General features: G+C 37.4%; 1 protein-coding gene and 1 pseudogene across 1 annotated transcript; both read right to left on the bottom strand.

The window, feature by feature from the left end:
• Positions 1–247: 247 nt before the first annotated feature.
• On the bottom strand, positions 248–1,185 carry LOC101399543 (olfactory receptor-like protein OLF2; annotated as a pseudogene).
• A 7,139-nt stretch (positions 1,186–8,324) lies between these two features.
• LOC101398250 (olfactory receptor 5W2-like) lies at positions 8,325–9,275 on the bottom strand. Its single transcript, XM_004443754.3, has one exon. The coding sequence runs from the start codon at positions 9,255–9,257 to the stop codon at positions 8,325–8,327; it is 933 nt and encodes a 310-aa protein (XP_004443811.2). The 5' UTR covers positions 9,258–9,275.
• Between the last annotated feature and the right edge of the window lie 6,041 nt (positions 9,276–15,316).

The raw sequence follows: 15,316 nt of genomic DNA on the forward strand, positions 1-15,316 counted from the left end.
AATGCGCAAAAGAGTGACTGAAAAAACAAAAATTTGGCAAAATAAGAGTCCAGACCTTTTCCAGAAATAGGGAGTACCAAATATAAATTCAAGACATAAAATGAAGCATGGTGTATTTAGGGAATGATAAATTCTGGTATGGTTGGAAGATGGTGTACTATTTGGATTACCCCACATTAGTCAAAACAATCTTGATTTTCCTGTATTATAGTGTAAGTTTGGGAGAAAAATATACACATATAAATTTTCAATGGAGCCATTTTTTAAGTTTTTTCAGAGCTTCTTTCACATCCTTGTTCCGTAGGCTATAAATCAGAGGGTGTAACACAGGAATCAAAGGGTGTAAAACAATGAGGTCGTTTTGTCTTGATCTAGGGAGTAGGAAGAACTCAGCTTGAAATACATGAAGAGAATAGTTCCCTGGAAAATGGCCACAGCAGTTAAGTGGGATGTGCAGGTGGAGAAAGCTTTGACCCTCCCCCCAGCAGAATGGATCTTTATTACTGCCAGGATGATGTAACAATAAGACGCAAAAATCCCTGAAAGAGTAATCAATTCAATGAAGCCAAAAATAGTGAGTATCACTAACTCATTGGCCTGTGTATCTGAGCAAGAGAGCAGTAGGAGAGGAGGAACATCACAGAAGAAATGGTTAATCTCATTTGACCCACAGAAACATAAGCGGAATGTTAATGTCATGTGTGTCAAAGCATCTGCCATTCCCATCAGATAAACCCCAGCCGTGAGCAGGGAGCACACTCTGCTGGACATGTTGACTGCGTGGAGCAAAGAGTTGCTAATGGTCTTGTACCGATCAAAGGCCATCACGGCCAGCAGTAGACGCTCAGAATCTGCAATGATACAGAAGACCAACCACTGCAGAGCACAGCCATGGAAGGGAATTGACTTGTTCTCAGTGATGAAGCCTACCAGCATCCTAGGTCCAACTGCTGAGGAATAGCAGAGGTCACTGAAGGAGAGGTGGCTGAGGAAAAAATACATGAGTGTGTGCAGCTGGGGATCCATTCTAATTAAAATGGTCATACCAAGGTTTAAGACAATATTGATGAGATAAACAATTAGAAACATGGTAAATAGTGTCACTTTGATCCCAGGGGTACTGTTAATTCCCAAGAGAAGGAATTCCTACAAGGATGGGCAATTTTCCCCATCCATTCTTCTTTATTCTTCTAAAAGTCTACAGAATTGATCAAGAAAACGGTAGATCAATGTTTTAACCTTTCTTGACACTCACAAAAACATAACCTGTAAGTGGATAAGAATTTATTTCAGTATATTATATTCTTTATCATCAGAAAACAGCCCAGACAAGTTTCATTGTTATGTTCTTGACAAAAGCTAAAGTGTCTGGGATAGGATTTTGAGAAAGTTTGATTCTCAAATTGGATGTCATCCATGAGGTATGAGTCTTGTGTGAACCTTCACTGCTCTGTCTCAGCAGTCAGTCATTAACTGAAAGCTCATTACAACTGAAATGTAATAGGAAAGTAACAGCTAAATTAAAGACAAATCTGGAATATACAGCCTGTGTTTAAAAAATAAATATCCAATTGTGTGTTAAAGTGATTACACTTACTGAATTCCTTAAGAATCCTGATTTAAGACTGTCTATTAAATTCATACACAGTGAACGTATCTGTGTTTTAAATATAATGAACAATATGGTGCTACTGTTCTTGGTCTGCATTGTTTTTAGTATTTATTGAGACATTAAATATATTTTAATAAACTTTTCTCTAGAATATATTACTGCTTTGCCACATCGTTATCACCTGCATGTAGGAGCAGTCTGGTGCCAAAGGCTATGTCCCTTAACCAGTAAAAGAGAAATGCTAAAAACAAGAGGAAACAACAGATTTAACTCTTACATTTCCATCCTTTTAAATTTTAACCCTGACTCATTCATTAAAAATAGATATGAGAACAGAAATAATAAATACATTTTTGATATATAGGCTTCTGTTTGCGTGTGTGTGTGCATGCATCTATGTCTTTTTGTTGGAATATGAGTGATTGTCTGATTTTATCTTAGACTTGTGTAAATATGGTGTGTGGTTCATATGGGGTTGAATTTAAACAAATTAGTATTTGTATTGTGATATCTCAATTATTACTGAGAAAAAAATCTTACGTTTGCATATGCCCTTCCACAGTGACTAAAAAAGTTTCTAGTCTTAATTTTGGTTAAAATATAAGCAAGAAAAACTGTTCATTTGGTAATCAAAACGAATAGAATTCACCATGGTTTAATAAGAAATATCATTTTTTACCTTTAGATTTCAGACTATTAACTAAAGGAAGTAAGTGAAAATATTTATTTACAATTTTCTAAATATTTCATCTTCATTTTTCCAAATGTACGATTTTTTATTCTTCATTTTTTTAAATTTGGTGACTCAGAAACCTACCTGTGATAAGCAAGTCTTTCTGTGATTACCTCTGATAGCTGAAAAACACAGACAGATCGTTTTTTATTTTTACTTAATGATATTCGGGATTTAAATCTCTAAAGCCTTTGCTCTCACCCTTCTGTATTATGTAAACATGCGATTAATTAGATTTCTGGTTTTGTATTTTCCCCTGTGAATGTTGCAACAATTCCAGCAAAGGCTGAACTTTTAATTCTTCACACTTGCACCAAGTTGATCAATGCCAGGAAGGTAAAATAATTTTTTATAGTATGATTCATTGCTGCACTGAGTCTACACCATCTTCCTCTAGTCAAATCAGACATCTAATGAAACTCAGATAGATCCTCTACTCAATTCATCTCAATTATAATTTATCTTGCTAAAATTTAAATTTAATAAATAAGATGATTATTTTGTTAATTGTTATTTATCCTTAATTATGTTTTTTCTGTTTCATTTCTGAGACAATATCCTTTACCTCCCCACTTAAAAAAGTAATAATTCTTCAATGGTTATATCAAATACTTTTTTTTCATTAAGCATGCGTGATTCGTTCCTCCAATCAGGTCACCCATCCGGATTTCAATGATTTTATGACTGTATAACATCCACTATAGCACATTTTTTTAGCACATTTTTTCTTAAATTACGTTTATTTTATTCATATATATGTCATTTACTACACTGTAAGCTCCTTAGAAATAATAGCAGTTTGACTATTTCTATATACCCTGTAGTCCTAGTAACACGACTTGCACAAGTAATGTCTAATTTAATATTTTTTCTTAAATATTTTAAATGGCTAGAATGGTGGGTGATGATAAAATAGTAGAAATAAAGAGGTTTTGGTGACTGTTTCAACTAATATAGATTCATGTGTGCATGCATGCATGGAAGAGGCTTTAAGAAAAACCAGGATTCTATTTTTTCTAAAAAGAAATAGTTTGCTTTTATTCATTGCAATTTTTACAAAGTTGAGACACATTGGAGTGTAATTTTTTGTCCTCTCCAAGTATCATTAAAATATCTGTACTACATAAAGTGATCTACATATTCAACGCAATCCCTATCAAAATTCCAGTAGTGTTTATCACAGAAATAGGAAAAAACAATCCTAAAATTTTTATGGAACCAAAAAAGACCTTGAATAGCTAATGTCATCTTGATAAAGTAGAACTAAACCAGAGGCATCAAGTTTCCAGATTTTAAACTAACAATATTAATTCTTCTGATACATGAGCATGGAATATCTTTCCACTTATTCATGTCTTCATCAATTACTCTCATCAATATCTTATAGTTTCCTGTGTACAGATCTTTCACCTCCTTGGCTAAATTTATTCCTTAGTATTTTATTCTATTTTTTTATGTTATTGTAAATAGGATTGTTTTCTTAATTTCTCTTTCTGATAGATCATTATTAGTGTATAGAAATGCAACTGATTTTGGTATATTGATTTTTCTATCCAGGAACTTTACTAAATTTGTTTATTAGTTATAACAGATTTTTTGGTGGAGTCTTTAGGTGTTTGTATCTATAATATCATGTCATCTGCAAAAAGAGAAAATTTAATTTCTTCCTTTCCAATTTGGATGCCTTTTATGTCTTTTCTTTCCTTATTGCTCTGGTCTAGACTTTCAGTACTATGTATGTTGAATAAAAGTGGCAAGGATGGGCATCCTTGTCTTGTTCCTCAGCTTAGAGTGAAAGATTTCTCCTTTCACTGAGGAGTATAATGTTAGCTGTGGGCTTGTCATACATGGGCTTTATTTATGTTGAGGTAAGTGACTTTTACATCCAGTTTGCTGAGTTTTATTAAGAAAGGATGTTGAATTTTGTCGATCTTTTTTCTCCATCTGTTGAAATAATCATATAATTTTTATCCTTCATTTCATTAATTTGGTTTATCATATTGATTGATTTGCAGATGTTGAGCTATCCTTGCATCCCTGGAATAAATTCCACTTGGTCATGCTGTATGAACCTTTTAATTGACTGTTGAATTTAGTTTGCTGAAATTTTAATTTTTAATTTTCTTTTCTATTAGTTTCCTTGTCTGGTTTTGCTATCAGAGTAATGATAGTCCTAGAAAATGAGTTTGGAAGTCTTCCCTCTTCTATTTTTTGCAAGAGTTTGAGATGGGTTGGTATTAATTCTCCTTGAAATGTTGATAGAATTCACCAGTGAAACCATCTGGTCCTGGACTTTTCTTTGTTGGGAGTTTTTTGATTACTGCATCACTGTCTTTACTAGTAATTGGTCTATTCAGATTTTCTATTTGCTTATGATTCAGTGTTGGTGAGTTGTATGTTCTAGGAATTTCTCCATTTCTCCTAAGGTGTTCAATTTGTTGGTGTAGAATTGTTCATAGTGGTCTCTTATGATCCTTTGTATTTATGTGATATCTAGTGTAACATATCTTCTTTCATTTATAATATTATTTATTTGTGTCTTTTTTTATCGGTAAGTCTAGCTAAAGATTTATCTATTTTGTCTATCTTTTTTAAAAACCAGCTTTTGTTTGATTGATCCTTTCTATGTCTTTTTAGTCTCTGTCATTTATTTTGGCTCTGATGTTTGTTATTTCATTCCTTTTACTAACTTTGGGCTTAGTTTGTTCTTCTTTGTAGTTCCTTGAGGTGTGAAGTTAGGTTGTTTATTTGAGATCTTTGTTTTCTCTTATTCTAAGCATTTCTCTCTGTAAACTTCCATTTAGAACTGCTTTTACCACATCCCTTAACTTTATGTATGCTTCTATTTTTATTTGTCTTAAGACATTTTTTGAATTTTCTTTTGATTTTTTCTTTGGCCCATTGGTTGTTCAGGAGTATGTTGATTATTTTCTACCTATTTGTGAACTTTCCAGTTTTCTTCTTACACATGTTTTCTAGTTTCATACCACTGTGGTCAAAAAAGATGCTCCATATAATTTTAAACTTCTGTGGCGTTCCTGAGTGGAAACTCTATGGGCTATCAAAGCCAGGAGATCTGGGGACATGCTCCTCAGGGAGCACCCACAAAAACTGGGATGCAGATGTGTGTGCAAGCTCCTTCCAGGGATGTACTTGTGACTTGGGGTGGGAAAGAGGGAGAGAGTGGAGGAGGTGTCCACAGGCTTTTCTGGTCTCCAAGGAGGATCTCAGTCAGCCACTAGACGCATGTTAAATTAGCAGCCTGGCCCTCAGGCAGCAGCTTTTAGTGTGTGCATGTAGACTCTATTCAGGGAAAGGCTGAGAGATAGGCTTTTCTGCCTGATATCTGTGCTCTGAGCCCTGGTGTGATAGCTGCAGCTAGTGCTGGCTTCTCTTAATAACTATTTTTTTTGTTTGCTACACTTTTGTGGACCTTGTGGAAACAAGCCCCATTGGCTTTCTGAGCTAGAGCATTTGGAGGCCTGTCCTTTTGTTGAGAGTCTTAAAAGTTGGGACTCTAGATGCGGGGTCCAAAACCCTTCACTTCTCAGGGAGAAGCTGAGAGCCGGAGGTTTCCTCCCGATTATACGTCCCTGTGCTGGGGGTGGGATTTAGTACAAAAGTCTGTCTCAGCTTTTCCTAGCCATTTCAATGTGGATATTTTTTCATCATTCTGATGTGTAGGAGTCACTCAGCTAGTTTCTTGATTTCCTTCAGAGGGAATTGTACAATATGTAGCTGTTCATTTGGTGTGTCCTGGGGAAAGAGGAATTCAGGAGCTTCCTATGTCACCATCTTTAAAAACCTCCCCTTGACCCCAAAAATACTTTCTTTGGACAATAATTTTTTTCATCAGTCACTGGGGATGTGTGAGAAGGATGTGATGAAGAGAGACTAAGAAGGGAAGGGAATGATGAGAATTGAAGTAGACAGGCTAGAAAACATCAAGTCCTTTGATGTGGTGTTCCCTATTTATGTAGAATTTCAAAATAAAAGAGTCATTATAGGCCATCTGCCCAAGCTTCTATTTCAGTTATGAATCTCCTAAAAAATATCCCCCATACCAAATTCAGGGAAAGGAAGCCCAGAATTAATTCAGTCAGTCAAGTCTAAGTTAGGAATTTCACGTACAGGGCTTAAAATTCCCTTGACTTTAGTTCAAACGCTCTCATTCCGATAAAACTGTCAATATAGGGATAAATTCAGTCTTTAGATTCTGTAATATATACTTGTTATATGGGAGGGAGATAAGTTAATTAGATGACATATTTACGTCCTCTAAATTAGTAGCAATCCACTGACATCCCATTTTTCTTAGACAATAAATTTCAAACAATGTTTTCTACCATGCTGCTACTCATAAGTAACAATTCCAGGAGAGTATGTGTTAACTGAGGAAATATGGTTCAGGTGAAAACCCTTAAAGCCTTTTGTCAAAAAAAAAGAAATAGCCTCCATAAAGTTTTTTTCTATCATGATACTATGTGACAGGTCACAGTGTCCCACAAATGCTCCTTAGAAAATCAGAGAATCTTCTTGGGCTTTACTTCCATTTTGACATGTTTTCACATAAAGACATTTTGCAATGGCAGCTAGAAAATCTAAGACATGCTGTGGCTTTTAAACTCTATAATTGTAATGCATAATAAACAATGACCTTAAATCTTTTAAGGTCCCTCAAATATATCGCCATACCCATGTTGTCTCAACAGGCTGATTCAGTGCTTTAACCATCAGAAACTATAGCAAAGATAGATGAAATACACAAATATCGAGAACATACACTGACAGAGGCTCTTTACTTCTAGTGTAATTAACATGCATGTGTTTACAGATCCATTACTTTTGTATTCACAACCATTTTATGTACTTTCTTAAAAGTTATAAAATATACATATTCAAGCCACATACCAGATCTCCAGTTAATTTTGTGTTAATGACATCTAATAAGCAGTCAAAATTGTTATCTATTGTTTTATTTTATTATATACTTGTTTGTTTTGTCATTTTATGTCCCAAACACTATGCAACTGCTTTGGATGAGAGGGACAGAAAGCTCGGTCCTTGAGCAAAGATTGCTCACAATTAATATTGGAGGCAATGATTAAATAAACAGGGTGATATTAAAGCAATGCTCAAAGGAAAGTTGTCTGTGAACTATAAAAAGGGACATTTAACCAGAGCTGAGAAAGGGGAGGAATGGAAGAGAAGCTTCCTGGAGAAAGTGATGGAGGAGTTGATAGTTAATAATTACAGCAAAATGATGTAATTTACCAGAGCACTTTACCTTCCTCTTTATAATCTATCTTTGTTGGGCTTCTTTAATGCTGAAAAGTTATAGAAAGGGCCACCTCAAGTCTTATGTAACTGTCAGACCCTCTACCTAGAATCCTTTCCATTCCCCAGTGTGCATTTTTTTCCAGATCTAAGACTATTCAGATATTTTTCTGTATTCAGGGAAGCCTTTCCTCTACTGATTAGATTTTGACAATTTTTTTCTAGAATTTTAACCTCCAATTTTTTACTTTATGAAAGTTTTCAGCCTTATTATAAATTATTTGAATGTTTAGTTAAATACTGTTTATTTATTTTTCTAGATTATAGGATTCATTAATATAGAAACTATTGGATTCATTACAAAGTGCAAAGCTTCTAAATGCACAAAGAGCACATAGTGAACACAATAAATCTTAGTATATTTGAAATAATGCTTCAATTAAAGAATGAAAAAATAAAATATGGCAAAATTAGAGGAGTCAGGAAAGTTTTCTACAAGAAAATACATCATAAATAACTTCAAGAACATAGTGAATAATGATAGGTTTGGGGAGCTGCCTTATTTTCTTATGGCTGTGCTTTAGTACAGATATTCATTTATTTTAAAATGTGAGAAAATTATGTTTCTCATGTATCATATAATTTTATGAGCACGATCATTAAATGTGTGTGAGTGTGTGTGCATACACATAACATAAATATTTAAAACCATCTTTTATTTTTTAATTTTTCTAGGGCCTCTTTCACATCCTTGTTCCGTAGGCTATAAATCAGAGGGTTTAACATGGGAATCACCAGGGTGTAAAACAATGAGGTCATTTTGTCTTGATCTAGCGAGTAGGAAGAACACGGCCTGAAATACATGAAGAGCATAGTTCCCTGGAAAATTGCCACAGCAGTTAAGTGGGAGGCGCAGGTGGAGAAAGCTTTGACCCTGCCCTCAGCAGAGTGGATCTTCAAGACTGATAAGATAATATAACAGTAAGAGATAAGAACCCCGGAAATCGTGCTCAGTTCAATGAAGCCAAAAATGGTGAATAATACTAACTGATTGACTTGTGTATCAGAGCAGGAAAGGAGGAAAAGTGGCGGTAAATCACAGAAGAAATGATTAATCTCATTTGACCCACAGAAACATAAGCGGAATGTTAATGTCGTGTGTATCAAGGCATCTGCCATTCCCCCCAGATAAACCCCAGCCATGAGCAGGGAGCACACTCTGCTGGACCTGTTGACTGTGTAGACCAAGGGGCTGCTAATGGCCTTGTACCTGTCAAAGGCCATCACAGCCAACAATACGCACTCAGAATCTGCAAAGGTACAGGAGACGAAGAATTGCAGAGCACAGCCATAGAAGGAGATTGATTTGTTTTTGGCAAATAAATCCACCAGCATCTTGGGCCCAATTGCTGAGGAATAACAAAGGTCACAGAGAGAGAGATGGCTGAGGAAAAAGTACATTGGTGTGTGCAATTGGATATCCATTGTAATTAAAATGATCATTCCAAGATTTCCCAAAAGGTTAATGAGATAAACAACCAGAAACATGGTGAACAGGATCACTTTCATCCCAGGGTTATTGGAAATTCCCAAGAAAATGAATCCATTCAAGGAGGAGCAATTTTCTCTAACCATTCCTCTTTGTTCTCACCTAAATTTATGAGAAAAGGGTTAAAGAAATGATAGATTCATTTTACCTTTTCTGCACATCCACAAAATACTTGAAAGTCAGAACACAATTTCCTTCTGTAATTGTCTTTTAATACTCAGAAAATTACGCAGTCATGTACCCAGTCTTTAAAGAGGCATTGCTATATGTTTGATAAGGGTAAAAAATAAAGAGATAGACATTGGAAAATTTTATCTGATCTACACATCATTCACGATGTATGTGATTTTCTACAAGTTTTATTTCTCCGGACTTTAACTTTCTTATCCCTGGCAGTAGATTTAGATGGATTGATATCTCATTCTACAATCAGAATAATATGGAAGAGACAGTAATGTTAGTGGGACCAAGCTGTAAGATGCAGGACTAAGCATTTTCTAAGCCTGAAAATAGTCACATGGACACAAAAAAATGATTACCATTGTTATGTTCCTCAAAAAGTATGATTGACTTAAAAGAATTTGTTAGTTCTAGAAACAATGAGTATCATTAAGTAATAATGATGAAAATCATTATGTTGCTGTTCCTCGTCTAAGTTTTCTTTAGTTTTTGTTGAGACATGAAATAAGCATTAAACCTTGTCTCTAGAAATGTTTTATTGATTTGTCATGATACTCATTACCTATTTGTGGAGTTGCCTGGTGCCAAAAGATGAGTCTCTTGACCAGTCAAAGAAAAGTGCTAAAAAGAAATGAAAACAACAGAATGTAACACATACATTTGCATCTCTTTGGTTTTTAAAAGGAATTTTAAATAAAAAAATGTAAACAGGATGAGTGACAATAAATGCTCCTGAGATACATGGGCTTCTCTTCCTGTGTATGTGTATATTTATGTATGTGTCGTGTGTTTGCATGTGTATATGTCTCTGTTGATGTATGAGAATAGGAATGTTGGTCGTTGATTTTTCTTTTTAGAGTTAAGTAAATATGGCATGCCGTTCACATGGAGTGGAGTTTGCTTGTCGCTATTTGTAATGGGGTAACTAAATTATTTCTGAAATGAAACAAAAAAACTTAAATTCGTGTACATACTTCCCCAGCGATAAAATGTTCTCCTGTGAACGTAGTTTAAATTAAAATCATTAAAATGCTATTTTGTGGATGCTAATAATTTCAGTAAATTCAATTCTCAGAAGAAAATACAATTTTTTGACGATAGATTGCTGAGTTTACTAAGCTGTGTTAGCAGGTGTAAAATCAATCATTTACAAATTTCTTATTTCTTTTTTATAATGTCAAAAATTTCCTCTATATTTCTTAAATTTGAAGACTCAGGAACCTACCTGAGGTGAGCAGGTCTTTCTGTACTTGCTACTGGTGGCTGAAAAGTAAACAGATGGCATTTTATTTTACCAGGTAGCATTTGGGACTTAAATCTCTGAGGCTGCCAGCCTCAGGCTTCAGTGTATGCTAACGTGTGATTAATTACATTTCTTCTTCTGTATTTTCCCCTGTGAGTACAGCAATAACTTTAACAAAGACTGAGGCTTATTTCTTCACTATTGCTAACATGTTGACCTGATAGTAAGAGAACTGCAAATTGCTGTTATGTTGAGATTCACATTTACGCTGAATCTGCCCCCTCTGTCTGCAGTCAAAGCAGAAATCCAATAAAATACAAAAAGATTCGCTCCTTAGTAATTTCCTTCTCTTTTCTATTTTTCATTTTGTCTTTTATTTTTGAAACATTCTCCTTCACCACTTCATTTAGGAATATTACTATTCTTTGATGATACTGTTTTTTTTTTTTTTTGGTCAAGAAGATTAGCCCTAAGCTAACACCCGATGCCAAGCCTCCTCTTTTTTTTGCTGAGGAAGATTGGCCCTGGACTAACATCCGTGCCCATCTTCCTCTACTTTATATGGGTTGCCGCTACAGCATGGCTTGCCAGGGGGTGCGTCAGTGAGTGCCCGGGATCCGAACCTGCGAACCCTGGGCCGCTGAATTGGAGCACGCCCTTAACTGCTGTTCCACCAGGCCGGCCCCTGATGATACTATTTTTATTGAGACATAATTTTCTATACTATAAAATTTGCCCTTTCCATGAATGCACTTTAGTTTTTTGTACATTCACAAAGTTGTGCAGCCATTAAGACTACCTAATTCGAGGACATTTCTTGTCACCCCATTAAGTAACTCACACTCATTAGCAGGCACTTCCCCTTCTGGCCTCCCCCCTACTCCTGGCAGCCACTAATCTACTTTCTGACTGTACGTGATTGCCTGTACTGGATATCTCATATCTTCGCACTATACAATATGTGGGGTTTTTTGTAGTTGTTGGGCTTCTTTGAATTAGCGTAGTGATTTCAAGGTTCATCCAGGTTTTAGCGTTTTCAGAATTACCTATTTTACGGCTGAATTGTACTTCATTTTATGGATATGGCATATTATCCATTCATCAGTTAATGGACATTTAGTTTCTTCCTACATTTGGGCTGTTATGAATAGTGATGTTTAAACATTCATGTCAATGGAAACTATAAAGGTCACTTTCTTCAACAATCATTGCCTTATTCCCGTCCCCAAAACACATGTCATCCATCCACACTTCATTGATTGTATAACTCTCTCACATTCTCTACACTTAGTATACTCTATAGTGAATTATGTTTACTTTATTCATATAAAAATCTCTATTACATTTAAGGCTTTATAAATAAATGCAGTGTTTATCTTTTATATTCCCCAAAGTCACTAGAACAAGCATTTGCAAAGGTCATTGTTCCCTAAATATTGATTGATAAATATTTTAGGTTAGTGGAAGTGGAGGCTGGTGTACAAATAGAAACACACTAGCTGTGGGAATTTTTTCTAGTAATATAGTTCATATGTTGAAGGATGATTCATTTAAAAGTTTTTGCATGGATAATCATTTTCCCAAGAATAAATTTACTTTGCTACTATCCATACTAGTTCTTTAAGAAACTGATAATAGTTGTAAGTAAAATTTCATATCCTCCTCAAATACTCCCCATGAGATAACAATGGAATTCCCCATACTTCTTGAACCTTGAGTATACATCTTGGAATCTGGTGTCACTGGGCTACTTCCCAAGGTGTCAGAGCTAACCGTGCTCTCACAAAGGCAATAATGATTGAAATGCTTGTCACTCTTCCTTCTATATGGGTGCTGTTCTGCTATTGCCTCATTCAGTGGCTTAGTAAGTAGGTGCAAAACAAAGAATAAAAAGGTTGCACATATACTCATGTGTTTATGTAGAGTGTTGAAAAATATTAATAAAATAATCCAGAATAAGAAATATCAGAGTTCTAGAATGGGCTGATGATAGTTTGGGCAGTTTAAAGATGACTGCAGGCGGAGAGGAGTCAAGATGGCGGCGTAAGCAGACTCGGAACTCACCTCCTCCCGTGGACACAGCCAATTTACAACTACTCGTGGAAAAATTACCCCTGAGACAGAACTGAAAACTGGATGAGAGGAACTCCTGCAACAACGGACAATCCTAACTGAGGTGGAAGAGGCACAGACTCCCTTCTGGAGAGAAAAAAGCCGCCTTCACAAGCCGCCAGCGTCACGGCCGCCGGGAGCAGCTCACAGGTACGCAGCCTCCCGGGAGGCGCAGGGCCCTGAGCCGGGGAGCGCCCCCGCTGTGGGCATATTGTGGACCCAGCACAATTGAGACCAGCGGCATAATATCTGACTTTGCCTGCTACTAAAACACTGGGGAGCACCCCCAGAAAACCCGGTTCACAAAGAAACTAAAACTGGCTCTTAAAGGGCCCGCACGCAAACTCACCCGTTTCAGGAAGCACCCTAAAATCACCAGAAAGAAAGGTGTACAGTGCTTTGGTGACAGGAGACTCACCTAATAGGCCCTGAGTGCATCTTGGTGAGGGGTGAGACCTCTCCAGGGACTGGGACATTGGCAGCGGCCATTGTTGTGGCCTGGTGTGGGCGTGCTGACACAGACACCATTGGAGTTCTCCCTGAGGCCTGCTAGCCCAGGGTCTGCTCCACCCGCTAGAGCACCGATTTAATCCAGCTCAGCCAAGGCAGGCAGCCCACCCTAGAGACTGGCCCCACCCAACAACAAGCCCTCAGGCAACTTGTGGGCCTGCATAGATTGGTGACTGGATTCTCTGCAGCCTGGCAACTGAGCCGACTTGAGCAGGGCAGGGTGGGCACAAGGAGTGGGTGGAGAGTGTGAGGTGGTGGCAGAGTGTGTGGGGCTACCGCCGTGGAGAGACTGGGTCCACTTGGGGAGGTCGGGGCACTCACACGGGGCAGGACTGTGTTGACTGTGTGTGTGGACCTGTGGGCGGCAGGGCTTCTCAGCCACAGAAGACTTGTACTTCTCAAAGACCCACATAGGAGGTTTGCTCCACCTTCCAAAACCTGAAACAATTGGGTGCTCCTGTGCCTGAGGCCAGCCCCACCCAGCTGCAATCCTCAGAGAGCTGACAAGAGACCTAATAGGCTAGAGGCTTACAGCAATTGTAAGGCCCTGAGCCTAACAATCTGCCACGGTGGGGGCCTACACACTTAAAAGAAATACTGCAACACAAATGTGGTATTAGAACTTGCAGCCAACTGTGCTGGGGATCCCCACACCTGATAAAGAGACTGAAGGGCCCACAACAACTACAAGCAGCTGAGCATTACAACAGCTGGCCAGGAGCATAACTCAGCCTCCCTGGGCGCCTACAGGGCGAGCAAACAGGCCACAACAGAAGGATACATGTAGCCCACATAGGGGTCACCCCTGGAACTTTGAGAACTGAGGGAAGCACACTGGAAGCCTCCTAAGCCATCAGTTACATAAGGTCACCTATCCAAGAGCAGGAGACGTAGCTGACCTACCTAATACGTAGACACAAGCACAGGGAAAGAGGCAAAATGAAGAGGCAAAAGAATACATTACAAGTAAGGGAACAGGACAAAACCCCAGAAAAGGAACTAAGTGAAACAGAAATGAGCAACCTACCCGACAGAGAGTTCAAACTAAGAGTGTTAAGGATGCTCACTGATCTGGGGAGAAGAATAGATGAACTCAGTGAGAATGTCAACAAAGAAATGGAAGATATAAAAAAGAACCAATCAGAAATGAAGAATACAATACTGGAAATGAAAAATTCATTAGAGGGACTCAAAAGCAGAGTAGAGGATACAGAAGAACGGATCTGTGAGCTGGACGAAAGACTAGAAGAAATTACCCGAGGTGAACAGGTAAAAGAGAAAAAGAATTAAAAAGACTGAGGACAGTCTAAGGGACCTCTGGGACAACATCAAGCGCACTAACATCCGTGTTATAGGTGTCCCGGAAGGAGAAGAGCGAGACAAGGGGTCAGAGAATCTATTTCAAGAAATAATAGATGAAAACTTCCCTAACCTAAGGAAGGAAACAGACATCCAGGTACAGGAAGCACAGAGAGCCCCAAACAAGATAAACCCAAAGAGGCCCACACCAAGACACATCATAATCAAAATGTCCAGAATTAAAGATAAAGAGAGAATCCTAAAAGCCGCAAGAGAATGTCAAGTTACATACAAAGGAAACCCCATAAGGCTATCAGCTGACTTCTCAGCAGAAACCTTACAGGCTAGAAGAGAATGGCACGATATATTTAAAGTGCTAAAAGGAAAAAACTTACAGCCAAGAATACTCTACCCAGCAAGGTTATCATTCAAAATGGAAGGAGAGATCAAAATTTTCCCAGATAAGCAAAAATTAAAGGAGTTTGTCACCAAGAAACCAGTGCTACAAGAAATGTTAAAGGGACTGATTTAAGGGGAAAAGAAAAGACCACAAATAGGAAAAATTATCTATTTCCATGATTAGAACGTAATGGATACAAATGCACAACAAAGAGGTTAGATATGATATCAAAAACATGAGGGAGGAGGGGAGTTAAAGAGTACAGCTTTCAGACATAGGTCAAACTAACGTGACCATCAATTCTGTATAGAAGAAGAAAGGAACAGAGAAGGACCACTAAAACACTGAGGGAAAAAAAAAAAGTTAAAAAATGGCAGTAAGTACATACTTATCAATAGCTA

This window comes from Ceratotherium simum, chromosome 34 (genome assembly GCF_057802395.1).
Source record: "Ceratotherium simum simum isolate JZ-2026a chromosome 34, ASM5780239v1, whole genome shotgun sequence".
Lineage (NCBI taxonomy): Eukaryota > Metazoa > Chordata > Mammalia > Perissodactyla > Rhinocerotidae > Ceratotherium > Ceratotherium simum.